Genomic DNA, 16,245 nt, shown 5'->3' with positions numbered 1-16,245 from the left:
AACTGCTTCTTCGACCACCGGAAGTGTTTCCATAGTGGTGCATTCTTAATCGTCCGCGCGGTCCATTTGGTGGCGTGCCAGATAGTCAAACAGGCGTCGTGCAACATCCAGGTCCAGCGTACTTTCCATCGCGGTTTCGACGGCCAACCTCGCGGTGTGCATGTTGCCTCGTGTACACTGTCATTACCCCAGGTCTTGACGCGTTCATGCTGTATAGGAGTCTTTCCTTCCGAAAACGATTCTTGCGTCGAGTTGACAGATGTACACGCAATTTTAATATCCTCCTCTTCCGCAGCCAAAGCCTTCTTATCATCGTATCTCAACGCCGCCATCTCGTATCAATGCCAGCGAAGGCGACGCGAGATCGCGGTTAGTGCATTCGTATGCGCAACTCGGTGTCGAAGAAGCGAGGACGGTGGTGGCGAAGGGAGGCCGGGGAGGTAGTTAGGCAGCCCACAGGTCCGCAGTTCGCATTCGTCTCGAGGAAATGGAGAAGCGTCGAACAAAAGATATTCGGCGAGACCTACGCGTCGCGGGATGCCTGAGCGGAATTACCCCGGGCTAAGCTTCGTTCGTCGTCGCTTGGCCGCTTCGCTGCATGGATGCATGTGCCCAAGCTACAGGTAGTTCACCCGGGAAATTCCAACACCTGCGCGCAAGCACGGAGAGAACTCCTCTTCGCTTTCATTCTGGAGAACATTCTTCCGCTATAAACTTCAGTGTTTTGTAGAGCTCATTGGGGAATTCTGAAGATCGATAGCGTAGAGGCGAACACCAAAATCGCGTGCTGTCGTGCAATCGTATCAAGGAGCGCGAGACGGTCAAGGGAAGGATTGGGTTCCCCAGCACGATGTGAGGCTGTGTACTTCGTCACTAAGCCCAGAACAGCTAGATCCAGGGACATCTCTCGGCTAGCCAGGTTACGCCCTGCACGTCGCAAGGCAGACATGAAAGTGATGGTTCTTGTGTTTGCAGTCTTCTGGTAATGATTCAGTCGCATTTACCTTGGTCGTTTTACTCTGGTCGTTTCAAGCTACCTAGTGCAATACGTGATGACGTTGATGTGCCTGCGGGCTCTGAATTAAAACCGAGTCTAAGAGTGACATGAACCCCCCTATCGTTAGCGGACCGGAGTAACAAAGCTAAAAGCTTACAGACCCAACAACGCGAAGATATCATGGCAAGTCCCTAGGCTTTGCTCACGATGTTACCGTCGCCAACGCTATCCACGATTTATCAAGGAAAGTGACGATCCAGCAACGACGCCAACGATATCAGAATTGGACGCAATCACGATCAATCAAGGAAAGTAACGATTCGTCAACGGCATGCAACGATTGATCAACGACAACGGACGTCACCGATGCTATGGACGGTGCATCAACGACATCAAGAATCCATCACCAACATACTGACTCTACAGTCTAGCTTCCGCGTTCATCCAGAAAACTATCAACAACGAACAACGAACAATTCCGGCGACGACACAACTAATGCCTAAAACCTCCAATCAATATTGGCAAAGGCAACAATGAACGAAAGAGCCCTCACGACATCACTTCACATCACTTCACATCCTCAATCCAACAAATCCATTCCATCAAATAACAGTATGAATAATCATCGAGCACCAGGCCCATCCCCTCAAGGAGAAAACAATAGAGAACCCTTTATGTATACATCCAAACGCCCATTGAAACACGCACATCCCCCACAAATACACTCGTCATCTCTCCCTCACAGCTCACATTCAGCTCCCCACAGGCGTCCCACTCCGACTAAGCACACTAGCCGAACTATTAGTCCGCAGTACCGGCGTTGCACTCCTACTCCTCTCCCTCTCGCGATCCCTTTCCTCGGTTTTGACCCGCTCCCTCGCTTCCTCGACAAGACGCTTAGCCTCGCGTACATTGCGCATGGTCCTACTCAGCTTGCCCTCTTTTCCATCTTGGATCTTCTGCAGTTCACCTCTGGCTTCAATGTCTTCTTTAGTCTTAGTAACAAAAGACTTTAGGCTGACTTTGATATTCTGACGTAAATCTTGGCCTTCGTCGAAGATGGCGTCGCTGTCGCGGATGGATTTGACGTTTTCGACGCGGCGGGTAAGGTACAGGGTGGGACGGCGGGCAGCCGCGGAGGCAGCTGCGGCGAATTGTTCGCGGCGTTGGGCGATGATACGTTGGACTTCTTCTTCGTAAGCGGTCTCGTAGACGTTGATGTCAACGTTGGAGGGGGATTCAGAGACGATGCATCCGTCTTCGGGTTCGGGGAGGAAGTCTTCGCCTGTGCCGATGTTGAGGAAGAGTGTGTCTTCTAGTGGGTTGTGTGCGTGGCCTTTGCCGAGAGGTGTGGTTGGCGCTGATGATGAGGGGGCGAGGCCCCCGGGAGTTGAGATGGAATGTATGGGCGCGGGCCGGATTGACATGTTCTCGTGGATGATCTTGGCTTCACTGAGACCTGGAGCCGTCGGCGTCGTCGGACTGCCAGAAGTAGATCCCTTGCTGGCTGAACGCTTCCCTGCCACCTCAGGTCGGAGACCAGGTTTGGTGTATGCCATGTCGTCCATGTTATGGGGAAGTCTCTGGCCCTTTTCGTCGATTTTGATCTGATGGTGTACACCCTCGGAGGAGAGTGCGCTCTCAACTGGTCGGCGGTCGTGTGTGTCTTGTGATTTTGATTTGCGTAGTGCTGATGGTCGCATGGACATGGGCGGCTGAACGATTCGCGAGGCACTGCCCAGTATACTCTCTATGCGGTCCGGTCGCCGTCTGAAGAGCAGCTGCTTGAACCGCTTCACTGCCCGTACCTATGCAGTTGTTAGCTCAAGAATGGCTACGATACTTTGATACCAATGCTTTCGCATGCGATAGGGAAGACGTGCACCTACCACTGTTACCAAGTGACCCATGTTGCCCGTGATGGCAGCATTGACTTCCTCATCGGTAGGCGGATCAATGATAATGGCGACGTTCTCCGACTTTGCTAACAAAGGGTCCGTCCCTTGTCGCGTGACCCACGGGTGTTCCTGGAAAGTCAGTCTTACGCGATGAAGATGGGCAGTCAACTCACTCTGATCTCTTCCATGGTTATCCTCTTTTTGGGGTCCTTGTCCATGAGCCTCACCAGAAGATCCTTCAGCTCGGGATTGCATTCAGTCTCAAATTCCAATGGGTCCATCCGTATTGATTGGTAAAGCTCGATCATACCGTGCTTTTCGAATGGTATACGGCCGAAAAGAAGACAGTATAATGTGCAGCCCATGGACCATATGTCGGCGGCTCTTCCAGAAACATGGCCATGTTTGGCAACGCACAGCTCCGGCGGCATAAACGCTGGCGAGCCCGCTGACTTGGCCGTCTTCATCTCGCCTTCCTTGTCGAACATTTCTGAGACGCCGAAATCAACAATCTTCAGCACGTCCTCTTCGGTGATTAGGCAGTTGTCGGGCTTGATGTCTCGATGGATAATACCCTGGGCGTGGACTGACACATATTAGCATTGTCTCGCGAATGATCTAACTTCACGTACGGTACTCAAGACCCAGTATCATGTCTCTGAACCAACACCGACACTGCTCTTCGCTGTAGGGGTCGGCGCGCTCCTCGAGACCAACTTGCATGACGACGCCTTTCTTGCACATCTCCATGACCATGTACAGCGAGTCCTCCTCTGGGTCGTCCAGCACCTCGATCAATGTGACCAGGTTCGGGTGGTGTAGCTTCTTCATGATGGCAATCTCTTCCTTGATCAGCTCGAAAGCATTGTTCTCTTCGGTAACTGAATGCCGGTGCAGCGGTGAATTGAAGCCTATGCCAGCAGGGAGCGCGCGCATTCGTTTCGCGGCGGTCGGTCGGCGTAGGAGGTTGGACTGAGCGCGTTTCCGCAGTCGGGATTTGGAGAATTCCTTCACAGCCTGCGCGTTGATGCGTCAGCGAGAGCCAATGCCTGTACCTCGAGGGAACCCGCATCGTCTTATTGGGGGCATGCGCCCGGGTGGTGCCTTCTCTTTCCGGTGGAGATGTCGAGAGAGCTGGTATCCTCACATATTCTTGGCCATACTGGTCGACAGCGAGATGGACGGCGCCAAAGGAGCCGCGGCCAATCTCCTGCTTGACTAGGTACTGGTTGATGCGGTGTTGGGCGCTGCCGTCATCTTCGCTGTTGCTGTACTCGGAGCGCGCATTGAATGTTTCCTGTGCTGTTAGAGGTGGCTCAGGGTCGCAGCTTCTGCATTCAGTGGGTCGCACCTTCACACGTCTCGTCGAGGAAGCGGCGCGCTTGTGGTGTCGTAACGGGCTCTGGTATGCGGGTGTTGACCTTGTCTAGCATCAGCTCCGGCCAGGACCAGCACCTCCGCGGGGTAGCCATGGCATATCCCCGGGCAACACGCACATAAACTTGACGGGGGGCGGTCGTCCGGCCTCGCTGACAGCTGGGACTTCTAGGGAGGGTTGCGATGTGTAGATGCGCAGGTCGGACTCGGATGGGCGCTTGGGGGGAGGTGTGGACGAGGGCGTGGGCGGGTGTGACATAACTACCTCGCAGTCGAGGGCACGGCAGATGCTAAGTACGTAGTTGATAAGATGGACACGGGCCTAGGAGACGGCTAGGGAGAAATAATATGGGGAAGTTCGGGGCGCTGGACTACGACGTTCCGACAGCCCAGGATGTCTTTTGCTCTGGGGCCCGACTAAGAGGGGAGCGATGCAGCAGAGAGGGGGCCTTTCCTGACATTTCTTTCAGCCTCACCCGTTGACGGGCAATCACATCACCCCCATCCACCCACCGCACTTGGCGCACGCTGTCCCCACCGTCTAGGCTCTCTGTTACCCACTCGGCTAGTGAATTGCGTATACACTCCTGGGCACAGCTCAATAAACACGTTCCTATCTTGGCCGCCATATCGCGACGCTCAATTGGCACGGTCACCACACCCGCTTCCCTATCTCCAACACCACAAGCATAACACCACGCATACCAATAACCTCGCCCCATTGTCGCATCCTCCACGACGTCATACTCCCGCAATGGTCCTCTACAGCTTCTACATCTTCGATCGGCACAGTAAGTCGTCATGTGAAGTTGCGATCACCGCTTTGTACACGCGCTGACCGCACGTGCAGCCGAGTGCATCTACTCGCGCCGCTGGACGCCCGCCCGCCCAACCTCGTCCTCGTCCAAAGCCCCCGCCCGCCCGCCGTCTGGCGCCTCCATCGCGAGCAATGGCGACGTGGTCGCTGCCGTCCGCAAGGGCATGTCGCATTCCGACGACGAGAAGCTCGTCTTTGGCCTCGTCTTCTCCCTCCGCAACCTCGTCACCAAGCTGGGTGGCGCCGACGACACGTTCCTTTCGTATCGCACCGGCGAGTACAAGCTGCATTACTACGAGACGCCCACGCGCATGAAGTTCGTCATGCTCACGGACACAAAGGTTATCAACCTAAGGCAGTATTTGCACCAGATCTGGGCCAATCTGTATGTGGAATACGTGGTCAAGAACCCGCTTGCGCCGACGGAGCACCCTGGTGGCATTGGTGTTGCGAATGAGCTGTTCGAGCGGGGGTTGGAGGCCTTCATCACAGCGGTCCTGCCAGTATGAACACGATACCTCAATTGGACAAACAATAGCAAGAGCAGCTTCGGGCTCAAAGCATAGTATGCAGCTTATTGAGGATCTAGGAAGTCGGCCACGTTTCTTGAATGATACAGCTACAAAATATCGAGCAACGGTCACCCTCCACCTCAGCCACATGTTTGGTAGCATCGCACACAACCACCGAGAACTCCGCACGCGATATGTCGACCCCACGAACGAGGCCCGACATACACACAAGCTTCGAGCACACCGGGAGCAGCCGAGCTACCATGCATCCCCGACGCTCCCCGCCCCACATTCATGTACACAGCCTCACTCCAAGGCGAAACTACATGACGCTATCTACGGGGCTCCACGAGCTTAGCTTGGGCGGGCGGCCTGCAGCGGGGTACAGAGAGATGCCATAGCAGGACAGCAAACAAATATACTATCCTCCACACACATCCAATTCCAGCCTCTTCCATCGGCGTCTTGCTTTTCGATTTTGAAACTGAGGAAACCTAAGCTTACTGTGGAAACCATGAGAGTTTTTTCGTACTAGGTTGGCATAACGTGGTCAAGCAGACGTAAGAGTGGCTTTGATGGCTTTTAGGAAATGTGAAGTTGATCGATCGGAAGAAGGACATATCATGCAACACCACTGTTTTCCAGTCGTTCTTTTCATGCGTCACTCTCTGCTCTTTTTCGAGTCTGGGAGGTTGGAAATTGGGAAGAATGCGACGGCAGGACTTTCATTTGGCGAAGGTGAGGACACTTGAGTGCTGGTCATCACACCGGAATTCCGTGTTTTTTGGAGGAAGAAGAGACGCAGCCATGCACTTGACCTTCTTCGTTTGGAGTTCAAACTTCGAGCAGTGCAGAGCAGGAGCGGACATCTAAGTGTTATCTCAGCATTTTGATAATCTTTTAGAACATCATCCTACAGAAAAACGTCGACTTTTTGGACATGAGAATACGAGCCGACCACCGCAGCCTTTTCATTGCCAAATACTCGATCGCTTTCGGTGCTCAGTCATGGAACGGAAAAGAACAGGTTTTTGGGAGAGAGCAGAGAAACAGTCATTCGAGGTCGGCTTTGTTATTTTTGCTGATATCGTCAGAAGACGCACGGAAGAGGGACGAGCATGAAGCATTAAGCTAGCGATTGTATGATCGATCTGAGTGTGGCTGGAGAAGATACGTGTTTTTTGTAGGTGGCGGATGCGAGGAGAAGACCAGCTCTTCTCATCCGCTGTGAGGATGCGAGTTTTGGAGCAAATCATGTGCGGATAAAGTTGGGGTTTGGAAGACGGAGGAAGTCATAGTAATGGTGTTCAGAGTTTTGAACTGTCGGTAGGAGAAGCTCGGAGGAGGAACGATCATACAGAGCAACGAGCAAAGTTTTATGATCTTTTGCGAGCAAGGTCGGGAAGAACAGACATGACAGTGTTCGTCATGTTATTGCGACAGAGACAGCGGCGCGCTCATGGTCTTGAACGCCTGGCGTTTTTCGAAGATCGCCCAAGTGGTCATGATCATCGAACTGACAGGTTTTTGGAAAGCAGAGGAGGAGCGAACAGCCATAAGATCTGAACATTTCGCTTTTTGAAGGCCCAAAGGAAGAAGTGCGGAGTTTGAGAGAAGAAGATGAGTCGCAGTAGATGCTTATATATACACGTCCGCTCGGAGCCGGTGCGGCGCTCATTGAGAGATCATGCGGCATGTTTGATGTGCATGTATGCTAATATCCATGCTTTTTGGTGGGTGGGCGCGAGAAGTCAGTCTCTCTCATGGCAATCTCATGGCAATCTCATTGCCTAGTTTCGGATGCCGATCATGACATCGTTCACTTTAGTTCTCGAAAGAGGAGAAAGAGTCGCACAGCCATGGTATTGTAAGGCCGACGTTTTGAAAGTACAGAGAAAGAAGTGTGGAATATGCGAGAAGAAGACGAGCCGCCGAAGGTGTTTATATACATCCGCCAAGGCCCCACGTCATCCCCATCGCGGAAGATCATACTGCCTTTGCGTCCACATGTGCTTTCGGAGTTGAAAGTCTTGGAGGATAGAAGCGAGGGGTCGGTCTTTTTCATGCCACACTTGCAGCTACCTTTCGAGTGCTGATCATGTGTTCATGTGATTGAATTTTGAAAGACTGGCACAGCCATCGCTCGTACTTCTCTACGTTTTGGTAAGCACAAGAAGGAGGTAAGGATAGGTGTAGTGAAGAGCACGCGCCGACAGCGGACTTTATATGCATACTCAGCGCGGACCAACTCAGTGCTCATGGAAATGAGAGAAGTCATTTTTGCTCCCGCATAGCCAAAAAGGTGGGCGTTTGGAGATGTTGAGAAGAAGGAGGCGATCTCACTCATGCAGGCGCTGCTAACGTCTTTTGTGACGATCATGCATAGGTACTAGAGTGGCCTTCGAAAACGAACACAGCCATTCATACTCGCGCAGCTAATTTTGGTAGAAGACAGGAAGAAGTGTAGACGGGTGTTGTAAAGAAGACAAGCTGCACAGCAGCGTTCATATAAACAACGGGCGCGGTACTGCCCAGTGCTCATGGCCAACAATCTTCTTGTACTTTTGGTTCGCACATTTGATACTTGGTCGTTCATCTCGGTACTTTAAAAACCAGTCGCTCACCTCATGCATTCGGCTCTCATGGTTATGTTTCTGATGCTGGCCATAAATTCCGATCACATTGGTTTTGGATAAGGAAGAGAAGCACACAGCCATGTATAGTAACTCCATGCATTTTGGAAATTTGGCGGAGGGAAGTACTGAAAGTGGTAGAAAGAGGAAGACAAGTACCAGGACCGAGTATTTATACGCAGAGCTGGCCAACTCCCCAGTGCTCATTTCTGATTTTGTACATGGTTTCAGCACATCGTGGGCAGTGTTTGGCTTTTCGAATTCGCGACTGTTATCGACCGGACCCATGATCTCGCTCATAAATTGAATCTCTTCCGACTTCAGTCGTCAGTGATTGCTTTGTCTTTTTGGAACAGAAGGGCACACCCATGAAATCTGCTGCGAGCCATTTTGGAAGTTCGCAGTAGGAGTGCGAATGATAGTGAGAAGAACAATAACAGTCGTGGATCTCGCGTTTTATACGCAGATGGCATCATCTTCATCTCAGCGAATAACTCCAGATTCTCCACATAGAAGCCTGCATTTCTGCTTTTCGTATTTGCAAGCGTTAGAGTCTTTTTACTCATGCGAACTATGCTTTCAAGTTTCGGCGCTGGTCATAGATTCGGCGCCATGTTATTTTTCGGGGAGGAGGAAAGAACAGACATGGCATGCTCGGGGTTCGGGTTCTGATACTTGGAAAATAAGCAGTGTGGAGTAGAAGAGAAGCCAGGAGTTGACATTTTATACACAAAATGCGTAGCTCCATCGCTGAGAGCAACGCCAGCCTATGGATATAGAAGCAATCGTCTCCCTTTTCCGAGATCTTAGGCGAAAAAGCGTTTCTACCCGTGAACTTCTTTCCTATCGTGTTTTGGCGCTCGTCGTGACAATCGTAACCGGTATCTTTCTGCGAGGAGAAAAGGACAGACATGGTCGAGTTGAGATCGGTTTTTGGTGTTTGAGAAGGAGAAGTATGGAGCGGAAGAAAAGTCGAAAGCTGTAATTTATATACACAAGATGTGTGGAGCCATCCCGAACTTTAGGACTTCTTTCTGCACATCACGAAGCAGGCATTGTTTTTAAGACTTCGAGCAAGACGTCAGTCTCATTGATAAGTGGTTCGTACTCTGATTTTAATGACTGCCATGACACCGGTAACCAGTAAGCTGGCAGGGCGAAAGCAGCCATCAATGGGAGCTTCCAAAATTTTGTTTTTCGGTATCTCGTGAGAAGGAGTACAGAGAGGAAGTGATAAGATCGTAATGAGTGGTTTATATGCGCGTGCATTGGAAACACCCGCACTGCGCATCCTAAGCTCTCGTTGCGCTTTCTTTTTTACATAGCCGTCGGCTAGAATGTTGCAAGCGGACAAGCTACAGCTCAGTCTGCTAATGTAGACGGCAGGCTCACTTTCTGCAGCCTGGTCAATGCTTCCTGATATTGAATTTGGGAAAAGCAGATGCAGAAAGCAGATCTGAAAGCAGGTCGCCGATCTTTTAGTGGTGCAGAGCGATGTAGGAAAGAGTAATTTTCGCAGCTCGCACGTCGAAGATATTGGCAGAGGAACACTGGCGAGCGCATATATGGTAAGAGGTAAGTTTCTTGGACATCCCTAGTATGCGTGTGCGTTTCGGATGTACCAGCGTAAGCTATCTGTTCCTCATGAAATAATAATCTCCTTTTTTCCAGTTCTCGACATCGCGAATTAAGGACCCAGTTTCGGGACAAGAGAAGAAAGCCATGAAACATGAATGCCGCTGTTTTGGTAGCCCTTTGAGGGGAGCGTGGCATAGGGAGACTTAGTCACAAATTGTGGTTTATATAACCACTTGCGAGGGCGAGAGGAACACTACGTGCTCATGTAAGCCAAGTAACACGACTTCGGCATTCCGTAGACTTTGCGTAGCTTTTGAGACCTTCCAACAACATCAGGGGCTTGCGCTGTTTCTTTTAGACCAGCAACTTCCAGATTCTCGTCATCCCGGTCTCAAGAAACTGTTTCGGAGAAGAGAAGACAGCCATGGAGGAAGTGCATGTGCATTTCAGATATGTCTTGGGGTTGATAGAGCGCAGGAAAGAGGAAGGCTGGGTAGCAGAAGACCGAGGTTTATATACGCTAGCAGCGACGAAGGTACGAGTACTCATGGCATAATCGACTTCCGATTTCGATCATGCGTCGGTCACCCGGGTATTTTGTATGTTCCAGGAAAAGATCGGACTTGTTCATGGCCCCGTTTTCAGCGGCTTTTTGGACGCGCACAGCATCTTGCATGTGCGCTGGTTTTTCGGAAGTAACCCGCAGCCATGCCTTGCGAAGCCGGCGTCTTGGAAAAAACTGAAGGAAGCCGATAGTTGAAAGTGAAGGACAAGGCCGGTGGCCGTAGTCTATAGACACTGGTGAGGCCGCCTCAACGACCATGGGAAGTAATTGTGTACTTTTTTACTCGTGTTTGCCGAGTGCTTCGCCGAATCTTACGGAAGTTTCAGTGCCAGGCTGGCCTTTCTCACGATGATTTGTCCTGGGCTTTTGGGATTATTCCATGGCAACGTACGACTGGGCAATTTAGAAGACTGGGAACAGTCATAGGAGGCTGGACAGTTTCTTCCGGAGATGTCTTCAAGTAAAGATAGAATGTAGAGTAATGGTGGATGAAGTCGAGAAGTGTCTGGTATATATATCCGAGAACCTGAACCGAGCGTTTCTCCATGATCAAGAGACATACGTGCTTTGGAACCCAAAGAAGGGCGCATACACGAGTCCGCAATTCTTTGAGAAGCGCCCATGAGCATATTCCAGCAGATCTTTTTGCGAGCACGGGCATAGAACTCCATGATTGTGGTTTTCGACTTCGAGGAAGACACGTACTTTATGGGTCCGCAGAGTTCTGGGAACATAAACATCAACAAAGAAAGTCCATCTTTTTAGTATTGTGACGTCGAGGATGCGACGGTATCGGTGAAGTTGGAGGAAGAGAAAACGAACATACGCTGTTTGTCTCTTGTTTTTGAGAGCACGAACATGACTCGAGCTCGTGTTTTTTTGTTGTGTAAGAACGACAAAGTGTGTGTAATGAGATCTCAGAAGAGGAACGGAAGAGTGGTGTATTTATGTCCATCGACCGAGGACGCGCATACTGTGTTCCAGAGCTTGGTTGCAAGTCAGATGTACAGTAGTGATTACAAAACCGAGGAGACAGAAAAGGAAATGGTCGTTAACGCTGAAGCTTTGAGAGCCCGAGCATGAGCGACTGCGCCATCTCTTATCGACAGAGACGTAGTTCAGACGAGAAACCGAGAAGAAGACAAAAACATGGATTGATTTCGTACTACTTTCGGAAGACGCGAAGATCATGGCATCTTTAGACCTCTTTTTGGATAAATCGGGAAGATTGTAGCTGCTTAGGAGACACGAAACCCCGCGCAGAAGGCTGATATCTTTGGACTGTCGCCAAGCATTCCCAGTGCGCGCGTATGGTGAAGAGGACATTAGATTTTTGATACACAGCCAAGCGCAATGATAGTTTGAAGTTTCCGGAGAAGTCAGGAACAAAGTCGATATAGAATTTTGGTTACAAAGTCACACACATGTAGCTAGGCGGCGTATGTCTTGGTACGTGAAGATATGTAGTCGTGACAACAGAGTCTCGGGAAGCTGCAGCACATAGGCACAATCGAGGTTCCATTTTGTGAAGAGAGCGACATAGTCGAGTGCAAACTTCATTTCGAATGATAAGACGGGTTCGTATCGTCAAGCCCGCGAAGAAAGCACAAACATGGCCTTTGTATTTCTTTGTTTGGGACAGCAGGAATATCCGTGTCGTCACCTTTCTTTTCGGGCAATAAGTAGGTCGTACAGACATGAAAGTTCCAGAAAGAAGCCGAGGGCATGAAGTGTGCGTACGCAAATTTGTAAGAGAACAGACATTCCACCTGTCGGCGGCGTTTTTGGTATGTGAAGGCGGTACTATTGGGAGGGAAAGCCATTCACTGTTTCCAGGTGATTTTATATCTTGAGTCAGGAAAGCTGCATGAAAAGATGGACTTTGACCGTTTGCCAGCTCGAGGAACGAAGACACAAAGTTAGGATTTTTCGAGAGCGCAAACATCGCTGCATGAATATCTGATGTTGATAAAGGCAGAAGCACCGGGTACGTAAGAGGTAAGTGTTGTGCTAGGAGCGAGCTTGATCCATGTCGCGAGGCTAGAGGCGCCTTGTGCATGAAGGTCCGCACTGGTGGTTTTCGAAAGAGAGAAGAACATGCCCTTGTTCCCGGTGGCTTTTAGGAGCGCAGACATAGGTACCGGGATGTGTGTTTTTGGTTGATCAAGACAAAGTTGTTGGATAAGGAAGCAACGTTAAAGGTGGTGACTTTATATGGTTCCCAAGGGCAGCGGCGCCTTGGACATAGGAGTGTTCGCCTATGCTTCTCGGAGAAAGGAACACATGACGTGGTGATTGGTCATTTTGAGCAGTGCAAACATAGTCGTGTCGAATCGGAGTCTTGGTAATTGACAAAACCGCCGTTGATGCTTAGGACAAGAAGCTGGATGGTAGCTTCATATCGACAGCAGAGCCGGGAGACCACCGCATAGGCAGTTGTACGTGTTCTTTGGAAGGAAGAAAGATATGACATCGATGCCAATTCTGGAAACACAAACATACGCGTAATGATGTTGTGGTCTGGTAAATGGGGTATGCTTTGTTGGATCAGGACCGAACTATGGAGGTCGTAGCTTCACACCGAAACCGCAGCCAGGAGAGCACCACATTTGCAGTTTCCTCTTTGTTTTAGAAGACAGGAACATGTCGGGCGCAGCGACCAAGTTTGGAGAAGCAGACATGCAATGGTTCTTCTTTGTATTTGGTCATAAGAGCGTGCTTTGTTGAAGGATGAAGGAAGGTGCGCGACTATCGCTTTATATCGACAGCAAAGCCAGGAGAGCGCCGACATAGCGCTTGTGCCTAAGGATTCAGAAAAGAGGAACATTTCATGAGGGAGCAGCGTTTTTAGGAAACACAGACATTAGCTACATCTGTTATGTTTTTTTGGTAGTGCTCAAAGAGGTGTGTTAGAGAAGGAAGTACTGTTTGAGGTCGTAGTTTTATACAGAGGTCCAGCATGGCCAGGAGAGCGCCGCATCGAGGTGTCGAATGGCTGTTTGGAAAAGAGAATCATCTTGTATTTCCCGAAGCGTTTTTGAAGGCAGTCATACTCAGAGATGTTTGAGTTTTTGTAATCAAGGACAATAGGTGTTGGTGTAGGAAGCCGCGTTTCAAAACTGGTGCTTTATACCAGCAGCGGCACCGACTGACCGACACATTGTATGCACCTGCGGCGATTTCGGAAAAGCGGAGAACATAAGCGAGCTAAGAGGGACTTTTGGAAGGCCGCAGACATGCAGAGAAACGCCGTCCATTTTGGTAAGACACGGCGTGTGTGTTGAGCAAGAAAGCAGGCTGCTGAAACCGTGGCTTTGTAAAGATTGTGGAACTAGACCAGCAGTCCATGGTTGTGTGCGCCGCCCGTTTCCGGAAGAGCGAACGACATGGTCGAGCACAACACATGTTTCAGGAACTGCGGACATGTTCCGATGTCTCACGATTCTTTGAAGAAAGACGGAATGTGTGTTGAGGCAGGAAGAAGAGTGTCGAAGAAGTGGTTTTATACCGCCTGCCTATGCCGAGGAGAAGTCCATCGCTATTTACACCAGCGACTTCAAAGAGCGGAGAACATGTACTCGATATTAGTCGCCTTGTAAAGGCGCAGTCATCGCGCATACCACAGTCGCTTATGATGGAACTGTCGAAACGAGAGGTGCCAAAGACAAGGGGTCCGCAAGCCCCTGCGTATTTATATGTGTTGGGAGAACGGAAAGGCGACCCATGAAGATCCGACCTAGCATGTTTTGGGAAGAGGGAAAGACATCGCTAGAATCGTACAGGTTTTCTGCGGGCACCAACATGAGGTGAGAGACTCAAACTTTTGGTAGAGAGTCAAGTGTGTGATGATAAGGAGCAATGCTTTCCGACACAGAGTATCGACGTATGTCGCGGGATGTTGCGCGCAACCCATGTGTTTTCAGACTCACTCTTTTGGAAGAGGAAGCGACATTTCCTTTGCTTCAAAGTCTTTTGGAAGCACAGACATCGTCAAATGTGAGACCATTTTTCGAGAAGACAGACATCATAACGTCGAACCTCTGTTTTGGTGAATGGAGGAGAAGTAAGTATCGAGGAGGACTATGCGCCCAAGCGGCAGGTTTATATATGTCGCAAGACGAGCGAGAGCGGGTCATGTTCTCAGTCTTGCCTGCTTTTCCAGACGGCCATGGATAGCGGCCAACATCTTTTGTTTTGAAGCCAGGGCTGCGGAAGCAGTCAACCAGGGGAAGGCATGGAACAACCAACATGCAGCTTTAGTTTGGAGGATACAGGGCTATTCAATGATAGAATATGAGTCACACAGCACCCGAAATACCCATCACGAACTCCTTCGCAGATTTTCGTGGGAGACAGGACATCGGGCCAACGGAGCTGCTTTTGGGAAAAGTGGAAATTTTCAAAGCTCTCGACCGGAGAAAGACATGATAATGGTTCCACATATTTTCGGAATTTTGGAAGTTGGATGGTGGATTTGGGAGATGTATGGAGTGGAAGACGCCAGATTTTATATCTACGAGATTGTACGCTAACCCCGAAGCTGTGCAAGCGCTAGGATCGTCGTCCATGACTGATACATGTAAATGGCCATGTGTAGAGTATCGCTGTGCCGGATGATGCCAGAAGGAAAGTGGCTGCACATGGTGCTTCCATGAGGTCTTTTGAAGTTAGTCAAAGAACTTGAACGATACGAAATATCGAGTTTTTGATGACACGAGGGCAAACTCCATAGCAATCCAATGAAGCAGTACTTTCGTCGTGATAGCGGTGGGTTGTGGAAGGTATTACCAAACTACGCCATGGGGTGTGTTGATAATTGCAATCGAACCGTGAAACGATGAGGATACGTCAAAAGTTGTGTTGTTTGCTTCTTCACCGACCTCCATGATTGTCGATCGCTTTCTGCCAAACGTGGTCGTTGTCTCTACCACCAGCCACGGCACGTGGAGCAATCCATCGCCCTCGAGGTACCGGCCCTATGGCAGGGCACTACCCGTACAGCCGGATCCGAAATTCGCGTAAGTCGCGGTCAGTGTGATGAACCAGCATCTAACGAACGTGCGGGTACTTGCGTCGCGTGTGAGAAATCTATCCCTAGAGCCAGATCAACCAATCACCGCGAGTTCAGCCGCCACGGGCAGCAGATGTCGTTTCGAGTCGCGCAGCAAGTCAGGAACGCGACTGCAAATCGCCCGCTTACCCGGGCCGAGTCTATCCACATAGGAGCCTGGTCGTGTGTTACCTGACGGCAGCGGGTGAAGTGCCAACTGGTGCTTGCTGACCGTTGAGCGCTCAGCATGGGGCGAAGATCTTGGCCCGATCATTGCCACGAAGGTCGATTTGAGCGCATTATTGTTCCGAGCAGTGTGCCTGAGACTGCAGGGCGAAGGAACAACAAGACACGTTACGAAGCCGATCACGCGCATGCCAACCGCAGCCCAAGATTACGGCAGAGAAATGACGAGTGCGCGGTAATCCGCGTAGCGTGGCCTCTAAGAAGGGCAGTTGAGACGACTCCAGAGTATACGCCGCGACCAATAAGAAGGGTTCTGGCTAGATGCAACCTTGTATTGTGTAGATCCGAGTGAATGGTTCCTTCCGTCGTAGAGGGCAATAAGAGGTCAGTGCGAGGATGGAGCAGCTGTAGCCGTTGGTGCATAATGGCTTGCAGGATGCAGCGAGATTGCTGCACGACAGCTCGCCCTTTGACTTGGAGCGGCAGCTGCGGTATTTGTTAGTGGTCGGAGAGGGTACCAGGAGTGTCGTGATGCATGGGGCTGGTGTAGCGAGTTGCGGTGTGCATGGTGAAGTGGATTGGGAGTGGTGGGGAGGAGACGATGAGGGGCGCCATCTCAGGTTGCTGCATG

The 16,245-nt window shown here is 50.5% G+C and overlaps 2 protein-coding genes across 2 annotated transcripts; one reads left to right on the top strand and one right to left on the bottom strand.

Moving 5' to 3' along the window:
• Positions 1-1,750: 1,750 nt before the first annotated feature.
• J4E90_002966 (uncharacterized protein) lies at positions 1,751-4,532 on the bottom strand (the record flags this gene model as incomplete). The annotated part of the gene is made up of 7 exons (XM_051432540.1): positions 1,751-2,806; positions 2,888-3,025; positions 3,070-3,482; positions 3,529-3,913; positions 4,044-4,193; positions 4,248-4,317; positions 4,393-4,532. The coding sequence occupies 7 exons, from the start codon at positions 4,530-4,532 to the stop codon at positions 1,751-1,753; spliced, it is 2,352 nt and encodes a 783-aa protein (XP_051293962.1).
• A 495-nt stretch (positions 4,533-5,027) lies between these two features.
• J4E90_002965 (uncharacterized protein) lies at positions 5,028-5,599 on the top strand (the record flags this gene model as incomplete). Its single annotated transcript, XM_051432539.1, has 2 exons — positions 5,028-5,064; positions 5,124-5,599. The coding sequence occupies 2 exons, from the start codon at positions 5,028-5,030 to the stop codon at positions 5,597-5,599; spliced, it is 513 nt and encodes a 170-aa protein (XP_051293961.1).
• Positions 5,600-16,245: the final 10,646 nt, after the last annotated feature.

The sequence above is a fragment of the Alternaria incomplexa genome, assembly GCF_024043165.1.
Source record: "Alternaria incomplexa strain BMP 0042 chromosome Unknown scaffold_3, whole genome shotgun sequence".
NCBI classification, from domain to species: Eukaryota; Fungi; Ascomycota; class Dothideomycetes; order Pleosporales; family Pleosporaceae; genus Alternaria; species Alternaria incomplexa.
Note: the sequence above shows the minus strand (reverse complement) of the source record. Positions and strands in the feature narration are given on the sequence as shown.